The sequence below is a fragment of the Mus caroli genome, unplaced genomic scaffold (assembly GCF_978045245.1).
Source record: "Mus caroli unplaced genomic scaffold, Mus_caroli_1 scaffold_12, whole genome shotgun sequence".
Classification (NCBI taxonomy): Eukaryota; Metazoa; Chordata; class Mammalia; order Rodentia; family Muridae; genus Mus; species Mus caroli.
The window spans coordinates 63,303,371-63,322,806 of NW_028227267.1; the positions used below are offsets into that span (position 1 = coordinate 63,303,371).

At 41.7% G+C, this 19,436-nt stretch overlaps 1 protein-coding gene across 1 annotated transcript in view; it reads right to left on the reverse strand.

Moving 5' to 3' along the window:
• Nucleotides 1-19,095, reverse strand: part of Ppp2r2a (protein phosphatase 2 regulatory subunit Balpha) — a 57,013-nt gene extending 37,918 nt beyond the window's left edge. The window contains exons 1-2 of the mRNA XM_021181967.2: nucleotides 18,754-19,095; nucleotides 16,917-16,991 (exon numbers count right to left, since the gene is read on the reverse strand). Of these exons, the coding sequence (XP_021037626.1) occupies nucleotides 16,917-16,991; nucleotides 18,754-18,760 (82 nt within the window). The 5' untranslated portion in view covers nucleotides 18,761-19,095. The remainder of the gene's footprint in view (nucleotides 1-16,916; nucleotides 16,992-18,753) is intronic.
• Between the last annotated feature and the right edge of the window lie 341 nt (nucleotides 19,096-19,436).

Here is a 19,436-nt window from a genome sequence, read left to right on the forward strand (position 1 = left end):
AATATTATACCCTACAAGCAAAAGAAGATCACTATGAATATAGCTGCTATCATAGTTAGGGTTTCTATTGCTGTGATAAAATACCATGACTGATTTGTGAAAAACAGCTGTGTTACATGTATTGTACAAATATGAAAACAGAAGCAAATACTTTAGAAGTCAGAGCAGCATTTCAAGGTAAGGCTAGGTCAAAATCAAAAATGTATTCATTTCAAACTATGCTCAAAAAGAAAACCAACCAAAACTAAATTGAAGATTAAATGCTTTGAGAGAGCCTGGTCAGAGACAGTTCCTACTCAACACAGCAACAGAAGATCACCAAGGGCAGGTGAAGCACAGGCACGTGAGCCAGGCATCATGGATGGCTCACACTTAGAATCTCAGAACTAAAGAGGCTGAGGAAGGAAGACTGCCAAAAATCCACCACAACCTGGGCTAAAATTAGCTCCAGGCTACCCTGGGCTACAGGAATATTCTGACTTAACTATAATAAACAATATCTGATCATAAAAGCAACTCTATTTAGACTCAGTGTCACAAAAACAAGGAAGCAAACAAACAAACAAAAAAGACACGGAAACAAGAGGGTGAACTCCCTGGGAAGGAAGGGTTTGACAGAATGGGATGAGAGGGAGACAGGAAGGATAAATGACAAAAATACTTCATATATTCACATGAAATTGTGAAAGGATAATTAAAATTAAACAAATAAAGAGTAAGATTTTGTTAAAATTCATTCTCACATTGGGACATAATCTAGCATAAACAACCCTGACTAAAATAGCAAGATATAACTTTAACTAAACTTGAGTTTAATCTAGAAATGGCTGTATACTATGATGCTCACTGCTCTTTTAAGGTCAGTAAAAATCTCCCCATCCCCAAGTTGGCCCACTGTGTTTAATACCTGAAAAGAAGTCCCTGACAATGTTTATTTCTACAACAATTTTCAGCATAATGGACCCACTCAGAAACAAAGTAAAGAATTGTTATTTTTGTAATTGAACCCTCTTTCACTGGAAAAACAAAACAAAGCAAAACCCAAGCCTATGCAGTCTCTCTGGCAGCAAGCAACAGCACTGGTGCCCCTGCAATGTTCCAATTGCACACATGAAGAATCAAAGGCTGATTCTCACTCCCACACAAGCATATCCACACACAGACTCTGAATTTAAAGCGGGGAGTGGGGGTGGGGAGGGGTGTAAAATGCTCACTGGCAATATAATTTGTTTTCTAAGCTCCTCAAACATCTCTAGAATTTCCTAAGGACACTGAATATATTCATCAGTCTAGACAACGTTCTGGCAAAGTGAGATAGTATTACACGCCTTTCCTGGGGAATACAGAAAAGAGACCAGGTACCATTTATACTATTATCTTCTTGGATAGCAAGGGAAATTTCAGGCAACGCTTTTTTTTTTTTTTTTGAGCTGCAGCAACTAGGGTCAATACCACCCAACTTCTACCTCCTACTCCCAATCTCTGCTTAGAGCAACTGTTCCTCAAAAGATGACCACATTTGAACTTTTGTTACTAAACATTTCATTTTAAATTACCCAAACAGTCAAAGTGCTACTCCACTGTCTAACCTCAACTCTGATACAATCAATATTCTTGGCCTGGCTTTCACAATCTCCTAACTCACCCAAGGCAAGCAATGCTTATTAAAGCAACAGGTTATTTCCTGTGTTCCAAACCTCCAAACAATTAAGTGATCTTGAATATGCTTTTAAGATTCTTCTATTATTATGAGCTTGCAAAGATGACTCAGCAGACTCTTCAGAGGATTAGGGTTCGAGTCCTAGCACCCACATAACTACACTTTCAGGGGACCTGACACCATCTTCTGGCACATCATGCAGACAAACATGTAAGTAAAACATTTATACCTATAAAGTGAAAAGCAAAATCTTCAAAAAACTCAAAAAGATTGCTCTGTCAGATGGTGTCTGTTAATATTGCTAATTGAATGCTTCTTGAATGCTCTTCGTGTGCCAAGGCTAGGCATCCTTGTATTTAACCTTTTGAATAGCAGTAAGGACCACAGTCACCTTCAAGTGTTTGTTCCTCTGACTTCTTTTCTGCCCATCCAAAAATTACTTTATTTAGAAACCTATCCCCACACAATAGACTCAATATACTTGTTCTCTGAACTGCTATGCAACTTTCTCAGAAGGCATGACCCAAGGGGCAAAAGGACAGTGAGAAAAGGCAGGCGGTACCAAAGGAAAAGGGACAGAGGACACAAATGTATGTTATGTGTGGAGAATTCCACACTTACACACTCATAAAAAAGAAAACCACCAGAAAAGCTGTTTCTATATGGTTAATATCATGTTACATATTATCAAGGGGTCAGGAAACAGACACCATGACCCACTGATAGATGAAAATCAAAACAGACCCTCCCTTCGAACAAAGAAATCCAATCCTAATGTCCTAAGGCAAATTGTCAATATGCATCAGAAGTCAAAAACAGATGTATTGATCCAACAATTGTATTTCTTCATAAATATGTCCTAAATAAAGTATTAGGAACTGTATGAACCAGATATAGTGTGATACATGCCTGTGATCCCAGCACTCTTGGTAGTATGAAGGCAAGAGGATCAGAAAGTCAAGATTATCTTCAATTACCAGTAAGTTTGAGGCTAGCCTGAGCTACATAAGATCCTGTCTCAAAAGTTTTTAATTAGGATAAATAAATAACTTTCAACTGAAATGTCTACACTAAATACACCAGCTAGACGTACAATTATAGCCATTTATCATTCAAACAAAACTCAAATAACATAATACAAAGCATGTATTTTATGAAATATATGTTCACAGCAGAAAGAGCCAGATGTTAACAGACCATGTCTAAAAATAGGGAGATAACATTTCTGGTTTTCCTAACCGATAAAATGAAGATACCGAGTTATCCTCAGAGGTTGGCTGAGTGGACTCTATGAGTTCATAGCTAAAAAGTGCTACAGGGAAACAGACTAACGTTAGCTGTTTTCCTTAACACTTAGCAGATATTTTACACTTATCTGATCTTAATCATTTAGTGTGCATATATGTGGTGCACGTGTGCCACAGACTGAGAGGTGGTCAGGACAACCTTCAGGAGTCTGTACCTGTACTTTCTTTCCCTGCACCAGGTCCCTTAGAGGTAGAAACAGGAGAATTATGAATTGGAGGTCAACCTGATCCATGGAAGTTTAATAAACTAATCACAAAAGACTGCGTGAAGTAGGTATGCTTTTATGGCCGCATTTGGGAGGCCAGCTAGATCTGCATAGCAAGTTCCAAGACAGCCAAAGCTACCTAGTGAGACCCTGTCTCAAACAAGACTGCTCTGCTGCCTATACTCGAGGTGTCTTAAGAAGCTAACAGAAACTGAAGATAGAATGGTGATTCTCCAGGCTGAGGGAAGGGTGGAACCATCATCTGCCACAGAGTTTCAATTTTATAGGATCAAAAGTCCTGGAGCCGGGTGCATGCCTTTAGTTCCAGAGCCGGGAAAGCAGAGGACAGCCAGAGCTACACAGTGAAACCTTCTCTCAAAAAACTTAAACAAATTAAAAGCTCTGGAGATATCACCAGGTTAGGCTTAAACTCAGTACAAGTGCCTAGCAAGTATTAAGATCCCAGGTTCTCAATCCCAAGACAAGAAACAAAGACAGAAAGATAAGGAACTCACTGTGCCATTAGAACATGATTTGTCTAGGGAGACACACAACTGTTCTACTGATTCCAGTAACAATTATTTTCATGCTATCTTTAATTACTGCCTACAATAGCCTGTTCTTTTCAACAACCTTATTAGTAGTCAACAGAAAATATTGCAGAATCCTTCTATCCTTCTTTAGAAATCTACCTAAATATATTTAGTACTTAGACTTTTATCTTACCTTGTGGTAAACTGGAAAACAAAAAACAAAAGAAAGCCACAGCCCACACCAAAGCACTTCTCTGTGTAGTCTTGCAGATGGACAACAGTGGCACAAGAGCAGGTTCTCAGAAGCAATGCTGCTTACAGCTAACATTCCCACAACTTTAGAAAAATTTAAAACTACCAAACACACACAAAGTCCTCTATATAGTCTCATTTTTCTGAGTGTCTTGTCTCTCGGCAGTAATAGGGATAAACCCAGAACCACACATATACACATACCAAGGTTCTCCCAGAGTTACACTGTCGGCCCTATTTTCTTCCTCTTTTTTTTTAATTTAAAAAAAAAAATCTATTTATTTATTTATTTTCATGTATACTGTTGCTCTCGTCAGATACCCCAGAAGAGGCATCAAATCCCATTACAGATGGTTGCAAGACACCACATGGTTGCTGGCAATTGAAGTTGGGTCCTCTGGAAGAGCTGCGCTCTAAACTACTGAGCCACCTTCTCAGCCCTCAGATTTTTCTTCCTTAACACAGAACACTGGGGTTTTAATTCATCCCCCTTCCCCCAGAACGAAATATAAAATGTGCAAGTAGTTCAACTCAATACATTCCTGTAATACTTTTGTTGTTGAGACACAGCAGGTAACAGAAGAGACAGGCGACACTAAACCTGTCAAGGCTAGTACCTAAAAATTAATGCCACTAATATTAAAACCAATATTCTCTCTTTGCTTTTTATTTTTCCAAGACAGGGTTTCTTTGTGTAGCCCTGGTAGGCCAGGCTGGTCTCATCTCAAACTCAGAGATCCACTTGCCTCTGCTTCCTGACTGCTGGAATTAAAAGTATGCACTGCCCGCCCTTCCACCCCCCCCCCCACTTAAATCAATATTCTTTAGAAAGAATATTCTCTTAGCCAGTGCAGGGAAGCTCACATCCTAGTACTGGGGAAGCTGAGGCAGGAGTATCAGCTTAAGCTGGAGGCCAGCCTAAGGTATACAGTAAATACAAGGTCAGCTTTGGCTACAGTGAGAGACTATCTCAAAACTGTTTCATAACCAAAAGTAATACCCCAATCTTCCAAACTAAGGCAGTATGTATGCAAACAAAGAACAAGTTTAAAGCTGAAAGAAATACAGCATCCCATCATTCAAGAAGTAGAGACAGGGGGACTGCCATAGAGCTGTCTAAACCAAATACTGAGTTCCAGGCTAGCTCTAACAACTCAAACGAAGACTCTGGCTCAAAAGTTAAAAACCCAAACTTGGAGGAGCACACCTTTAATCCAGATGTCTGACCATAGGTCCAGCCTGGTCTACCTATCACATTCAAGTTCAATCGTGATACCCTGTTTAAAAATATATCTCAAAGGTGTTTATGACTCCTTTGTCACAAACTGCCTGATTTCAATAGATCTAGGTGTTCCTAAACCCTGAGGTGTTTTTCTAGACCCAGTGAGCCATTATTGATTAAACTCTATGGGATTCTCTCTTCTGAAGTCAATCAGTAAGCTCCAAATTCAGTGAGACTCTGCCTCAAAAAGGTGGAGCTAGGCTTGGTTGAAACACCTTTAAGCAGATCTCTTGCTTTTGGAATGCCAACCAGCCCTACATCAAGGGTCAGTCAGGATTACATTGTGAGACCTGTCAATCAAGCCATCTATCCAGCCACCCAGCCATCCAGCCAGTCATCCAGTCAGCAAGCAAGTGGAGTGACTGAGGAAGGAAAAATATCATCCACCTCTGGCCTTTATGCACACAGGCACAGGTACCCGCAGACTTATACACTACACACATTCAACCATAAGAGACTAAGCAAAGTTGGACAAATTCTATGGACAGCACAATTTCCTTTAGTATCTGAAACCAAAAAGTTTTAGAGTATTTTTCTCACAGTAATAAACTCTATACAATAACAAAAGCATTATGAGGCGACTATAGAGCTGGGAATAGAGCTCAGTTGTCAAAGTGCTTGCCCAGCATAGATGGAGGAAGCCCTAGGTTCAATCCGAAGCATGTCACAAACAAGGTGTGGCAGCACACACCTGTAATATCAATATTTGGTAGTTTGAGGCAAGAGGATCAAGAGTTCACAACCAGTCTCAAAACAAAAGAGACAGATCTGAGCTAGTGGTTTACACTGCTGCAAATCTCTTCAATGCCTGGCCTGCTTTAACAAGATTCTCATGACATGACAATCAGCTACGTACACGGAAGAAAAAACCCAAGTCTCGTCTAGCAATGTGGCTGATAAGGGGAAAATATTATTTAATAGTCTTGAGGAGGGTAGTGATAGCTCTTTGGTACTGCAGTCAAACTTGACAGACGGTAGTTTCTTTCCTTCTTTACGATTGATTGATTGATTGTATATGAGTACACTGTATTCATGCACACCAGAAGAGGGCATCAGATCTTATTAGAGTTAGCTGTGAGCCACCATGTGGTTGCTGATAATTTGAACTCAGAACCACGGAAGAGCATCTCTCTAGCCTGACAGATGGTAGTTTCTTAGAGCTCTGTGACCTGAAAAGAGAGCAGTGGCCTGCATCTTCAGTTCCAAAACTCTTGCTTATACTTGCTCCAACAAATGGTTTCTAACACACCATGCACTAGTCACCTGTAAAATACTTTACTTGGGCATGCAGATTTTCCAAAACACTGACACAACTTATTGAGTGCAGCCAGCATCTGTTAGTACTACTGATTTCATCTGAAAGGTTTTGAGAACCTGCAATTGTCAAAAGTTCATGATGGCATATACATTTTCCAAAATCCCAACTTTTGCTTGAAAACTCCAATTTTACTATGATCAACAAATACTAGTACAGCAACAGGTCCAATGCTCATCTGAGAAAACCAAATACCCATGGTTGAATCACTACTCTCTGTCAAGTCTTTTTTGTTTTGGTTTGATTTTCTTGAGATAGATATTCACAAAGCCCACATCTCTTCCCTCCGCCCCCCCCTTTTTTTTTTTTGGTTTTTCGAGGCAGGGTTTCTCTGTGTAGCCTTGGCTGTCCTGGAACTCACTCTGTAGACTAGGCTGGCCTCGAACTCAGAAATCCGCCTGCCTCTGCCTCCCAAATGCTGGGATTAAAGGCATGTGCCACCACGCCTGGCTCAAAGCCCACATCTCAAGCTGCTGTAAACTATGCAGTCCAAAGTAGCCTCAAACTCCTGACCCTCCCACCCCCACTCCCCAAGTTTAGTCTTGCTGGCCTGTACCATTTGTCAGCCCTTTATTTACTTAGTTTTGAGAATGGATTTTACTATGTTGCCCTGGCTGGTGTAAAACTAGCTATGTAGACCAGGCTAGCCTCAAGCTAGGAGATCTGCCTGCCTCTGGGATTAAATGTATGCTGTCAGTTCTGAAGAGAGCAGCCAGCTCTGTAAGCAGCTTTACCAAAGCTCTTTCTTACATAGTATATACCTTACCCTGCTGCAGAAATGCTTTTGGTGGGTTTTCCATTTTGTAATAAAACTTTTATGTGTCAAATATTTAAGCTGGAAGTAACACTTCTTACTACTCTGTCAAGGCTATTCTGAAGTAGAATTGGTCAGTTCTAGCTGGGTGCAGTAGTGCACATCATTAATCCTAGCACTTGGGAGGAGGCAAAGGCAGGTGAACTGTGATCTCTGAGTTCAAATCCAGCCAAGACTACATAGACTGTCTCAAAATATAATAATTGGTATGCTCTCAGTGGCTCGTGTGTGTTGCTAAGATTACTGTGACCACTAGCAATGCTGGTGCCACTGCACTGATTAACACCAACCAAGACGCCTGCAGGCTGACACATCTGGCTTTCTCACCACTTCTATAAACAGTAACGCAGTGTAAATGAAATTTGAATTCATAAATGTTTTCAATGAGTTCAGAGGTTGCCAGACCATGAGAGCAATAAGACTTAAGAACAACTATTTTCACAGTGGTTATAAACTCTGACCAGAAAAATGCCTATGTATAAAATCATATAATACAAATTTATATACATTAAAAGCTTCATAAAGAATTCTAACCCATCTGTAGTTCATATCTGCTTCAAAATAACATTAACAGGAAATTCAGTAAATCCCCCAAATGAAATCATATCAAGACAAAAGTACGGGTTGAGGGTCAGCAGCAGAATGCCTGCCTCCTACATGCAAGGTCCTCAGTCCTGGGTTTCATTCCTGGCACCAGCTTCCCCTAAAACAAGCCATATTGTAAACACCAAGCAAAAAAACGAAACAAAACAAAAAAAGCCACCACCAACAAAAAAACAAAACCACAAAACCAGGCATGGTCACGGTGGCTTATATTCCTAGTACTTGGGAGGGGCAAGCCTGAGGACGGACTTGAAAGTCTACCTCTTCTTTGGCTAAATTAAAAAAATAAATAAATAAATAAATAAAACTTTACTTGAATTTGAAACAGGATCTACTTGTCCTTTTTTGACAGGGTCTTGGTCTGTATCCCACACTAGCCTCAAATTCACAGTCCTCTTGCCCCAACCTCCAGACTGCTATGATTGCAGGTAGAGCCACAGAGCTCAGGTTGGAGATCAGCATTTGAAATAAAATTGCATTAGGAAAATGAAGTCAAGATAAGTATCTTAGTGGCTCCACTTGCTCAAGATTACAGTTAATACATTAACCTTCTCAACGAGGCCTGCTTAATTACTTCACAGGGCTTTTGTGAAGATTAACAAAGGAATATATATAAAGCAATAGGCCAGTCACCTCGGCAGGTTGGAAAGCAGACTGCTATGAGTTCTGGGCCAGCCTGGGCAACAGAATGAGACAGCATCTCCAAATACAAAAAAGTAAGACCAGTGAGATGAGATGGCTCAGTGGTAAGACTCTTCCCACAGATAATCTGTATCCAATCCTCAGGAACCTACATTAAAAAAACAATCCAAGTCGTCCTCTGCACAATACACATACACACACACACACACACACACACACACACACACACACACACACACACACACTATATACATAAACATAATTAAAAAAAAAAAAAAGCCATGTGGTGGTAGCACTCGCCTTTAATCCCGCACTCTGGGAGGCAGAAGCCTGGTCTACAGAACAAGCTCGGGAATAGCCAGGACTGCACAGTGAACCCTGTCTCAGAAACAAGCAAACAAAAATCTCATATGCATTTTACTATAAAATTGTTATCTTACATAAAAAAACCCGGACTTCACATTCTCAAAGATGCAGATTCTATGTTTACAATCTAACCAAAGATAGCACAGGGCTACTCTAGGTATTTCTAGGAGAGATAGAGAGCTACAAATACAGACAGGCCGGTAAAGGAAGAGCTCCGCGGAGCTGGGGCTTACTGGGAGTATCAGTATAAACTGCTATCTTAAACTCTGTTCTAAAGAACACTAGGCCAGCCTGGTCTACACAGCAAGTTCCAGGACAGTTAAGGTTGGCCAGAGAAACTCTGTATGGGGGGAAAGAAGGAAAAAAAAAAGAAAAAAGAACAGGAAAAAAAAAAAAATATATATATATAAAAAATATATACCACATGAGTGTGTACTATATATAAACATTCAACATTCCTAGCAGCTGTTGTTAATTAACAACCAGGCCAACTCTTCTGCACACGTGGCATAGACAAAAAAACCTCTAATCTCTGTTCAGGGTTTTGTTTGTTTGTTTTGTTTTGTTGTGTTGCTTTTCTGGTTCTTGGTTCTTTAGGGATTTCTGGGGTAACAGCCTTGGCTGTCCTGAACTCACTTTGTAGACGAGGCTGGCCTACAACTCAAAGAGATCTGCCTGTCTCTGCCTCCTGACTGCTGGGATTAAAGTTAGGTTCCAAAACTGCCTGGTTCTTTAATAATTTGTTTATATTTATGTACATTGGTGTTTTGCCTGTATTTATGTCTGTATAAAAATGTCAGACCCCCTGGAACAGGAGATACAGACAGTTTTTAGCTGCCATATGGATGTTAGGAATTGGCCCCAGCTCCTCTGGACCGTGCTCTTAACTGCTAAGCCAGATATCTCTCCAGCCCTTGGGGGTTTTCACTTCTTTCCTTCTATTAAGGAAGCAAATTGAGGCTCTTAATTACTCAATTATAATTTCCATCTTCAGGTATGAAAAGGTAAACATTACAACTAAGACTGCTAGCTACGTATCTATCTTCAATATTTCAATTGTCCCACTAAAGAACTAACTTACAATGTTATTATCTCTGTTCTTACAACTCATCCTGAAAAAAAAACAGGCAAGCACATATCTGCAAATATAGGAATTTGTCCACTGAGTCACGCAATCTCCCCTCTTTTACCATTCAATTCCACCATTTCCAAGAACTTGACTGATTTTTAAATTGGATATAAAATTTTAATTTTCAATTTATTTTAAAAACTTGAAACAGATGCCAGCTAACTCACTTTTAGTAGCCACTACTTCTTACAGGCTTTTAATGAGTAAGTGTATACAAGAAAAAGAAAAAAAAAGTACTACCTTAAAATACAATAAAGGAACTCTGCTACTACAGGCCGCCACTGAAGTTATTTACAGAGCAGCAGCATGTCCTGTGAAGGTGACTAGGTCAGGCAGTAGCAAACCTGGTGCTAGAAGGTATTTCATACAAAGAAGGAGCAGATGGTGGTGGTGCATGCCTTTAATTCCCTCTTGGAAGATGGAGTCAGGCAGATCTCTTTGAGTTCAGGGCCAGCCTGGTCTACAGAGCAAGTTCTGGGACAGCCAACGCTACACAGAGAAACCCTATCTTGAAGAACAGAAGGAAAAAAATGTTTTTCCAAGAACCAGTCCACAAGTCTAAATTCTCCCAAAATAGGAAGCAAAGATACAATGCATTTTGACTCAGGTTTCAGGTAACAAAATCCTATCCTAAAATAATTTCCTATGAAATAAAGCTTGAGACTATCAAATATGCAAAATATCTATATTTTTAAAATGATTAAATTAGCAGGGTGTGGTGGTACACTCCTGCAATCCTACCACTTCTGAGGTGGAAGCCAGAGGACAGCAAGTTCCCAGGGAGCCTCTGTCATACAGTGAGTTTAGGAGTTTGTGTTTAGGAGTGCTACGTAAGTTTGAGGCCAGCCTAGGCTATATGAGATCCTGTCTCAAAGAGCAAATGTTGTTTCACCTTTTACATTTTACATTTAGAATTCATATTTTAAAAAGCAATGGATAGGAAAAGATGAAGTGGTGGGAGTATAAAATGGGACAGCTGTGGCCTAGCCCTCTGCTGATGTGACTGATGGGCAGTGCAAGCTCAGCACACCACTCCACACACTTGCCTTAAAGATTGGAAGCTCTGCTATCAGATTTTAAGCTGGAAAAAAAAAAGACTCAGACAGATAAACACACAAATGGATAGTCCATAACTAGGGAAAATGAAGCAAGCATACAACAGTGAACATGAACACGGTGCTAAGCAATGCAAACAGGCTCCCAAAATCAAACACACGTGCTGCAACATTGTGGCACTAAAGGGCAAAGAGATGGGGCTGATGGTGGAAAGAGCTTAGTCTTCATCTACTGGAGGGAAAACTGAGTTGGCAGTGTGTAAAACTGATACAGAGGCATCATTTTACTCTTCCCCAACTGCCAGTGAGCACAAGGAACAGGACGAGAGCTTAACACGTGTCTTCAGGATCACAGAGAAGGGAGTCATGGGATTTTGCCATGTTTTATTCTAGTCATTACTAGGGCACTGGACTCAAAACCAAACAATACCTGCCACCTTCCCCAAGTAAACATAAATGCTTTAAAGTATTAAAACCATAACAAGTGGCTGAAAAGATGGCTCAGTGGTTAAGAACACTGGCTCTTTTACAAATTTTTGTAGCTCCAATTCCAGGGGAACTGGTACCTTCAGACATACATGCAGGCAAAACACCAATAACCATAAAATAAAAATACATAAAAATTTAAAAACAAAACCAAAGGCAGAGCTGTGGTGGCACACACCTTAGATTCCAGCACTTAGGAGGCAGAGGCAGGAAGATCTGAGTTCAAGGCCAGCCTGGTCTACAGAGTGAGTTCCAGGACAGCCAGAGCTATACAGAGAAACCTTGTCTGAGAAAAAAAACAAAACCACACAGAGAAACCTTGTCTAAGAAAAAACAAAAACCAAACAAACAAACCAGAAATATTCAGGTTAATCAAAAATAGCAAACATTTATCTATACACCTACCACCCAGGTCAAGATGCTAAAGGCACCCCAACTTCATCAGAACCTCCTATCTGCTTAGAGGGGCTGCTTTATGCTAATGAATCGTTTTTTGTGATCTTACTGCTTCGTATGTATCTCTAGTCTACCAGTCTACAACTTGTTTAGTTTCTGCTAGTGTAATTAAGAAAACCGTGTACAGTGAGGGGAGGGAATAGGAGCAAAGTACAATGTGACATATATGTGAAGATGTCATAAACTCATTGCACTAAAAGAATTTTTAAAGCCCAAGCATGCTACGTAGTAGCATTGTCCTATAACCCTAGCATTTGGGAGGTGGAGGCAGGAGGATCAGACGTTTAAGGTCATCCATAGCTGTACAGTTTGAGGTTCCACACATAAACATACTAGCCTTCACTTTGGCCAACATAGTATTAGTAACTATTTTAAGAATATGCTATGGGCTACAGAGATGGCTCCGAGAATAAGAACTCTGACTATTCTTCCAGAGAACCTCAGTCTGATTCTAGGCACCAACATGGCAGCTTACAACTGTCTGCAACTGCTTAACTAGGGGTTATCCAACACCCTTGTCTGACATCTGTGGGCAAAAGGTACACACTCAGTACAAAGATGTACAAACATCAACACATAAAATAATAAGACAATCCCCAGTTTCTTCACTCTTGATCCCTTACTTGCTCTAAGCACTGAAATAAAACCACATCTTTACATGGCTCTCACAAGAAAGGCATGCTCATGTACACCTGAAGTATCAGCACGGAAGCAAAAAGAGCTTGAGTTCCATGCCAGCAAAGACTACAACACATTAAAAAAAAAAAAAAAAAAGAGTTCCAAGCCACGAGAGACAGTCTCAAAAACCAACAGGCCAGGTATGGTAGCACGTAAGAGTCAGGTGGAGGAGGAGCTCTGTGAGTTCAAGAATAGTGAGCAAGTTCCAGGTCACCCAGGGACTACTCAATAAGACTATGTCTCTAAAACAAACCAAGCCTGTGTATTCTTATGAGCAAGGTAGTTGGTTTTTAAATAGTTATACGTTCATTTAAACATCAAAAAACCACTAAGTCAGGGTTTTTAGTAAACCTTTTATAATGGAGTTCACTGGGTGAACTGATTTGCCCAACACCACAGTGAATAATGACTAAGGAAGACTCAAACTTCAGCCTAAGACCTGAGTCTGTGCTCTTACCAACTCAAAACAGAAAGTTACAAGTCAAGAAAAATTAAAGACTTAAAATGCATAGTGTTATGGTAACCTCAGAGTTTGAGAACTCCATGACATAAAAAAACTAGAATGACAGAATTTAGTACCTCAACTTCTTCTCAGGATGCTATTCCAAAGGTAAAACACACAGGCTGCATGCCTGCAGACCTGTGTAGATGAAACAGTAACTTAACATCTAAGTGTCCTGCCTTGCCTTGAAGACCAAATAGGCAAAGATAGCAAGAGCCTGTGGCTGAGTGTCAAACTCTGTTTTGTATACCTAATAAAACTCCTAAGCCTTGAGAAGTCAGTCCAGTAAAGACATTATTCTTAATTAAGGTCCCTACTGAGTAACCATCTTAAAACAATTATCAGTAGTAAGAATATGGCGCTACCTCCTTCTGACATCTTTGAGAACTAACAAGAGCAGAAAGAAACAGCAGAAATCACTTCATCCAGTCCCATTCATTTTATGGCTAAGTACAGGAACCCAGAAAGGCTCAAGGCAGAGCAACAGACTCTATAAATTGTTGGAGCTTTCTCTGCATTATAAAGCTGCAAACCAGAAACAGAAAGACCGTCAGAAGTTCACCTCCACTATCCTAGACCTTCTATCTCTCTGCTTCCCCTTTAAAAACCCTAGCAACAGGAACACTGACACTCAAGATATCCAATGCCAGGCGTTGTTCTAGGCCAAGCAGTTTACATATGACATTTTCGGAGAAACAAAGATCTTTGGCACTAGGCTTAAAGTTTAACAGTGGAGACTCAAGGTACTAAATATACTTATTTAACAAAGTAATGTAAAATAGATTTAAAAATGATTTCCACAGGAGGTAATAAAAAGGTTATAGGTGTGACTGAGGGTGAGTGGGATTCTGATTAAGGAACAATTGTAGGAGGATGTCTGACATATCAATGGGATTAACAGACTGGGGATGTAGCTAAGTGGTGTAGCATCTGCCTAGGATGCACAAGGCTAGGGTTCAATCCCAAGAATAGCAAAAACATTACAAAGTAGAGTGCATAGTGTTTGCTTGTACAGTATCAGTTTAGTAGCCCCTTAATAGCTTAAGAGGAACATACTAAAGAAATGTCATACTTTGCCTGCTGAAATTTAGTTTCTAATCCAGTGGATCCAATGATCCACTGAAAATTTCCAAGAAAGAAGACAAAGCAGGATTGTATTTAAAATTAGAAGTAAAACACAGAAGAAAGTGGTCCTTATTTAAGAAGTTAATGCAGCTGGGCCTGGTAGCCACCACACCTTTAATCCCAGCACCGTGGAGGCAGAAGCAGGTAGATCTGAGTTCAAAGCCAGCCTGGTCCCAGAACAGCCAGAACTACAGAGAAACCATCTCCAAAAAAGTTCCAAAGCAGGTATAGAAGATAAACACATTACACAAATAAATCAGCATGTCCTGGCTGCTGCCTGGCTTCAAGGGCACAGTCAAACACCATAAGCTACTAATAGCAAAAATAAAAAAAAAAAAAAATCAGAATGCATCATTAACAAAAAGCAGGCAGTCTAAGGGTGGAGCTAGCAACCATTTAAAGATTGTAATCTCTACCTATGGGCCACGTACAATAATCATATTCTGCATTAGAAAAGCAAAACTTCCCCTTAATAAACATAGACAGAAGTATACAAAGTAGTTTCTGAGACTCTGCAAATCAAAGCAATGTTAACTTGAAAACAATGCTGCGCATGTACTTTTGAAGATACAGTACTAGAACAAGTTCTGTTCTTCCTGAAGCGCACACTCCAAGTAGGAGCACACTATCACTACATATACCCTAGAAAGTTATTTAATCAATAGGGAGCAAAGTGAATCTATTAAGAACTGACATACAAGGAAGAATTAAAACTGATCCATTACATATATTCTGAATATGTGTGTAGTAGCACAAACTATCACTTGTTTTGGTTAAGTAATTGATGTTCAGTTTAGAAAATGGATTTCTTCTGATTGAGTGTGAAGTCTTCTTTCTCCCCATGATTAACAAGAAGTAAACAAGCCGGGCGTGGTGGCGCACGCCTTTAATCCCAGCACTTGGGAGGCAGAGGCAGGCGGATTTCTGAGTTCGAGGCCAGCCTGGTCTACAAAGTGAGTTCCAGGACAGCCAGGGCTATACAGAGAAACCCTGTCTCGAAAAACCAAAAAAAAAAAAAAAAAAAAAAAGAAGTAAACAGAGTTTCTTAAGGGTAGACAGCTTATGTTCTAGACACCACACACCCGTTCTCAACATTCAGGAGACCTTTGATAAGGGAATAAACAGTGCAACCAAGAAATGTTTTCCAAGTAGAGAGCACTTTCATAACATGTCAAGTATTACACAACTGCACGGAACCGAGGATCCAATACCTGAGTGCCTACTACTCAACAGGTAATGGAGTTACAAAATCAGGAATTCGAGACTCCTCCCTTCAACACAGGATTTATTTCCACAGAAAAGCAGCACAGATTGACCATCACTGAGTAGCTCTAAACCCTTTAATTCTTTCCACGTTTCCGGTCTCTCATTTGAGAAAGGAATAAGGACCACCAGAAAACAAAGGTAGCAGAGGCTGTAAGCACAGTGTGCCAATGACTTTCTACAGGACTCACCACACCACGCACACACTGGAGACAGATGTCACCACACAAGCATCTCCTTAGTCAATAGTCTTTGGCCCACTACCACCTGAAAAAAAATCCTCACCACAGCACTCTATGGCAGCAGAGGAGAACAACAAGGAAAGGTTCCACACTTAAAAGAAAGGGGTACACATTTTCAGACAACCAGAAATACATACTCTTCTTTGACTTCTATTTAGAAAAATCCCACTAACTTTTTATTGGGGAGGCGGAGGCAGGCGGATGGATCTCAGAATTCAAGAACAGCCTGGTCTACATAGCAAGTTCAAAGCCAGCTAGGGACAGACAGGCAGACAGACACATACACAGACACACACACACATCCTCTCAAACACACACACATACACACACAGAGTCCACAAACTATATTAAATATTTCCGAGCAAAGAATCCCTTGAGATTATTTGTCTCTATCACAAAAGATCACCTCAGACTGCACACAAGACCTTGACATTTCAAAACTTTAGATACATTCTGAAATAAATTAGCAAGTTTCTATCTCAAAAAAAAAAAGTCCCCAACAGTGATTTGTTCTATCTTATCTGTCTTAACCACACAAACAAATCCCTGCAACACAGTAAAGTAAATCGTGTGAACCAGTAAACATGTCAACCAGTACTACATCCCAAAGCAGTTGAGTTCAAAAGAACCTGAGCCCCCCACAGAGTAAGAGGTGCTGCTGGGTGCTGCTGTTTCTGAGCTGAGAGCTGCTGGCCTCTGTTTCTCTGTTTTATCGAAAGCAACACATAAACATGAAGACCAGTCATTTATATGCAGAATGTATGTAATAAAGACACCTTAGTCACACAAACCTTAGAGCACTGACTGCTGGACATCTACTTCATTAACTCAATGGAAAAAAAAAATAAGCAAGACATTAAGAAGATATACAGACTTTTCAGAAAGGTGATTTTTTAAAACTACTGTCCCACCTCTCAGAAAGCAAACACAAAACACTGAGTTCCTTCAGCACCCAGGACTTTTAAGTCGATACTCAGTCGTCACTGTTAAAATGTCTTACCTTCTGCTACGTCATCATCTACTGCTCCTTTCACCTGAGAAAAACACCACTGAATATCATTCCCTCCTCCAGCTCCTGGAAGAAGAAAACATAGCAATTAAAACTGAGATCTGTTCTGTTTACGCTTATAAACACAGAGATGGTTCCTGAGGCTGGCATGATAACTCCCTATGTAACTACCACTGAGCCCACAGATTTGGAACCAAATTGGCCTCCAATAGTTGGTAGTGTATTAAAAACAAGTCTGCAGGTACGAAATATTCAAAGACATACAGCCTACCAGTAATTATCATCATACAGATATTTAAAACCTCACTTCCACTTTTCCCTCTCCTTAAAGACAGTCAGAACCTTTCAAGTTAAAACCTACCAGGAAAAAAAAACAAAAACAAAACCAACCAAAACACCAAAGTTAGTTTTCCTTTAAATGTACAAAAGGCCTACAAAAGAGTTATAAGGCTAAACTACCATGAAATATAGAACGAAGAGAAAACTTCGGGAACATTACTGCCTGAGAGGATGATTCATGTGGACTAAACAAACACAACACCCATTTCTTTGCATTCGTTAGGAGCAAATCACTGGTTGCAGACAGAGGAAAAGGGGCGGAAATGCATGCCTGGGAAGAGATGGTCAAAGGAAGCTGCTTCTGCCACATTCACCTACTGCATCCAAAGGACCCAGAAAAAAGCAACTTTACTTGTTGGTCATCTCCTACAATACAGTTCCAATTATCATTTCATTGTTCAGCAAGGTCAAAGGGCAGCCTGTTTATATAGCAAACTGTAAACCAGTCCAGCATAACTTCTTTAAAGGTTCTATTATCTATGCAAATATTGAAAAGAAAGGAAAATTGGTTTAATCTCCGACACTCACTGCTCAGCCCTGAAGAGGAAATGGGGGGGGATGGGGGCACCCCGGGATTTCTGGAAAAGAAACTCAATCTCAATCCAGAATTACTCTATGTTCAAGACTAAAATATACAAAGATAACCGACTCTCAAACGACATTAAACCTCGCTTTTCCTTTACCCATTCCTTGCTAAATTATTCTCAATCAGGCTTTCTCCCCCCCTCGTCCCCCCTCAGCAAGCTTTTATAAAATCCCTCTCCCTTTGGCTATTTATATCGGCGAACTCCACAACTATTTTAACTCCAAGAAACCCTTCTGGGAAAAGGACATCTGCCCAAACGCTACCGTGCAAAATGCAAAGTTTAAATTACCTTTCTCTCCCACCCAGCCCCCACCCCAATCCTTGCAACTTCTATTAAAGGCTTAACATTCGTGAGTGGCAAAAAAAATAAAAGACACGGGAAGGGAGCACAATCGAAACGAAATTCAGGCTTACACCCTCAAAACCTGACCTACCCCATTAATGTTTGTGTGGTGCTGGGGGGGGGGGGGGTGAAATGACCGTAAGTTGGGGGGGGGGGTATGCCTCCATTGTATTTTAACTTGCAAAGCTGTCTTCCTTCTTATCGGTCCAGAATACATTTCTACAGAAAGGTTCTCAGTAGACCAGGAAGAGGAATGAATATGTAAGGAAGAGCGGAGGAAGCAGGGTGCAGAGGGGACCCATCTGCACGCCTGCACCCGCCCCACCCACGCCGTCTCCCACCCCCAACGCACCCGTGCCGTGTTCCTGTAGTGCCAGGCCCCGGGCCCGGCCTCCAGGCCCCACAGAACCAGCTCAGTGCCAGGCCCGCCCGCCCGCCCCACACTCGGCCAGCGCCCCAGGCCGAGGCCCCGCCACCACGGTCGCTAGGGGGTGACGGAGAGCGCACAGAGGAAGCGGCACGGCACCCTGTCAGCCGCCCAAGGGCCGTTTCTTCTTTACCTGCCATGTCGCGCTGCAAATGGTGACCCTGCCGGGCTCGTCGGGGTCTCCGCGACCGGGGCTCAGCCCCCACACCTGGGGATGGGGGGATCGAGGGCGCGGATGGAGGCGGATGGCACCTGAGGGGGGAGGGGACGGGGACCGGGGCGGAAAGGAAGCGGCCCGGGTGGAGCGGTCGGCAGGATGGTGGCGTTCACTCAGGGGCTTCCCGTCTCGTGCTCCTTCTCCCGCGGTGGAGACGGCAGCGGCGGCAGTAGCGGCGGCAGTAGTGGCGGCGGCAGCGGCGGCTAGGACAGCGACGGCGGCAGCGGCGGCAGGGACAGGCGACTCCACTTTCAAAATGGCGCCCGCTGGCTGGCCGGTGACGTCACTCGAGGGGCGGAGCGTCTTTGGGGCGGGTCGTGCTGTGTTAGACACGCCTCTTTCTTGTCTTGCTTTCGCCCCGCCCGCTAGGATCCTTGAGAAGGTCCCGGTACAGAGCTAGAGCTGCTACTTAGTTTGCTCTGGCTGTGGGCTGGATATGCCAAGCCGCGGTGCCTAAGTGGCCAAGACCTGGCCTGTCTCCACCTCGCACTGTCCCAAGTCATAGAGCCAAGGCCGGGACTTTGGAATGGCCTCATATGTTCACTTACGCTCACCCACATGGTGAGCTGGCCCTCTCTAGAGAATACCCCTTTTTGTTG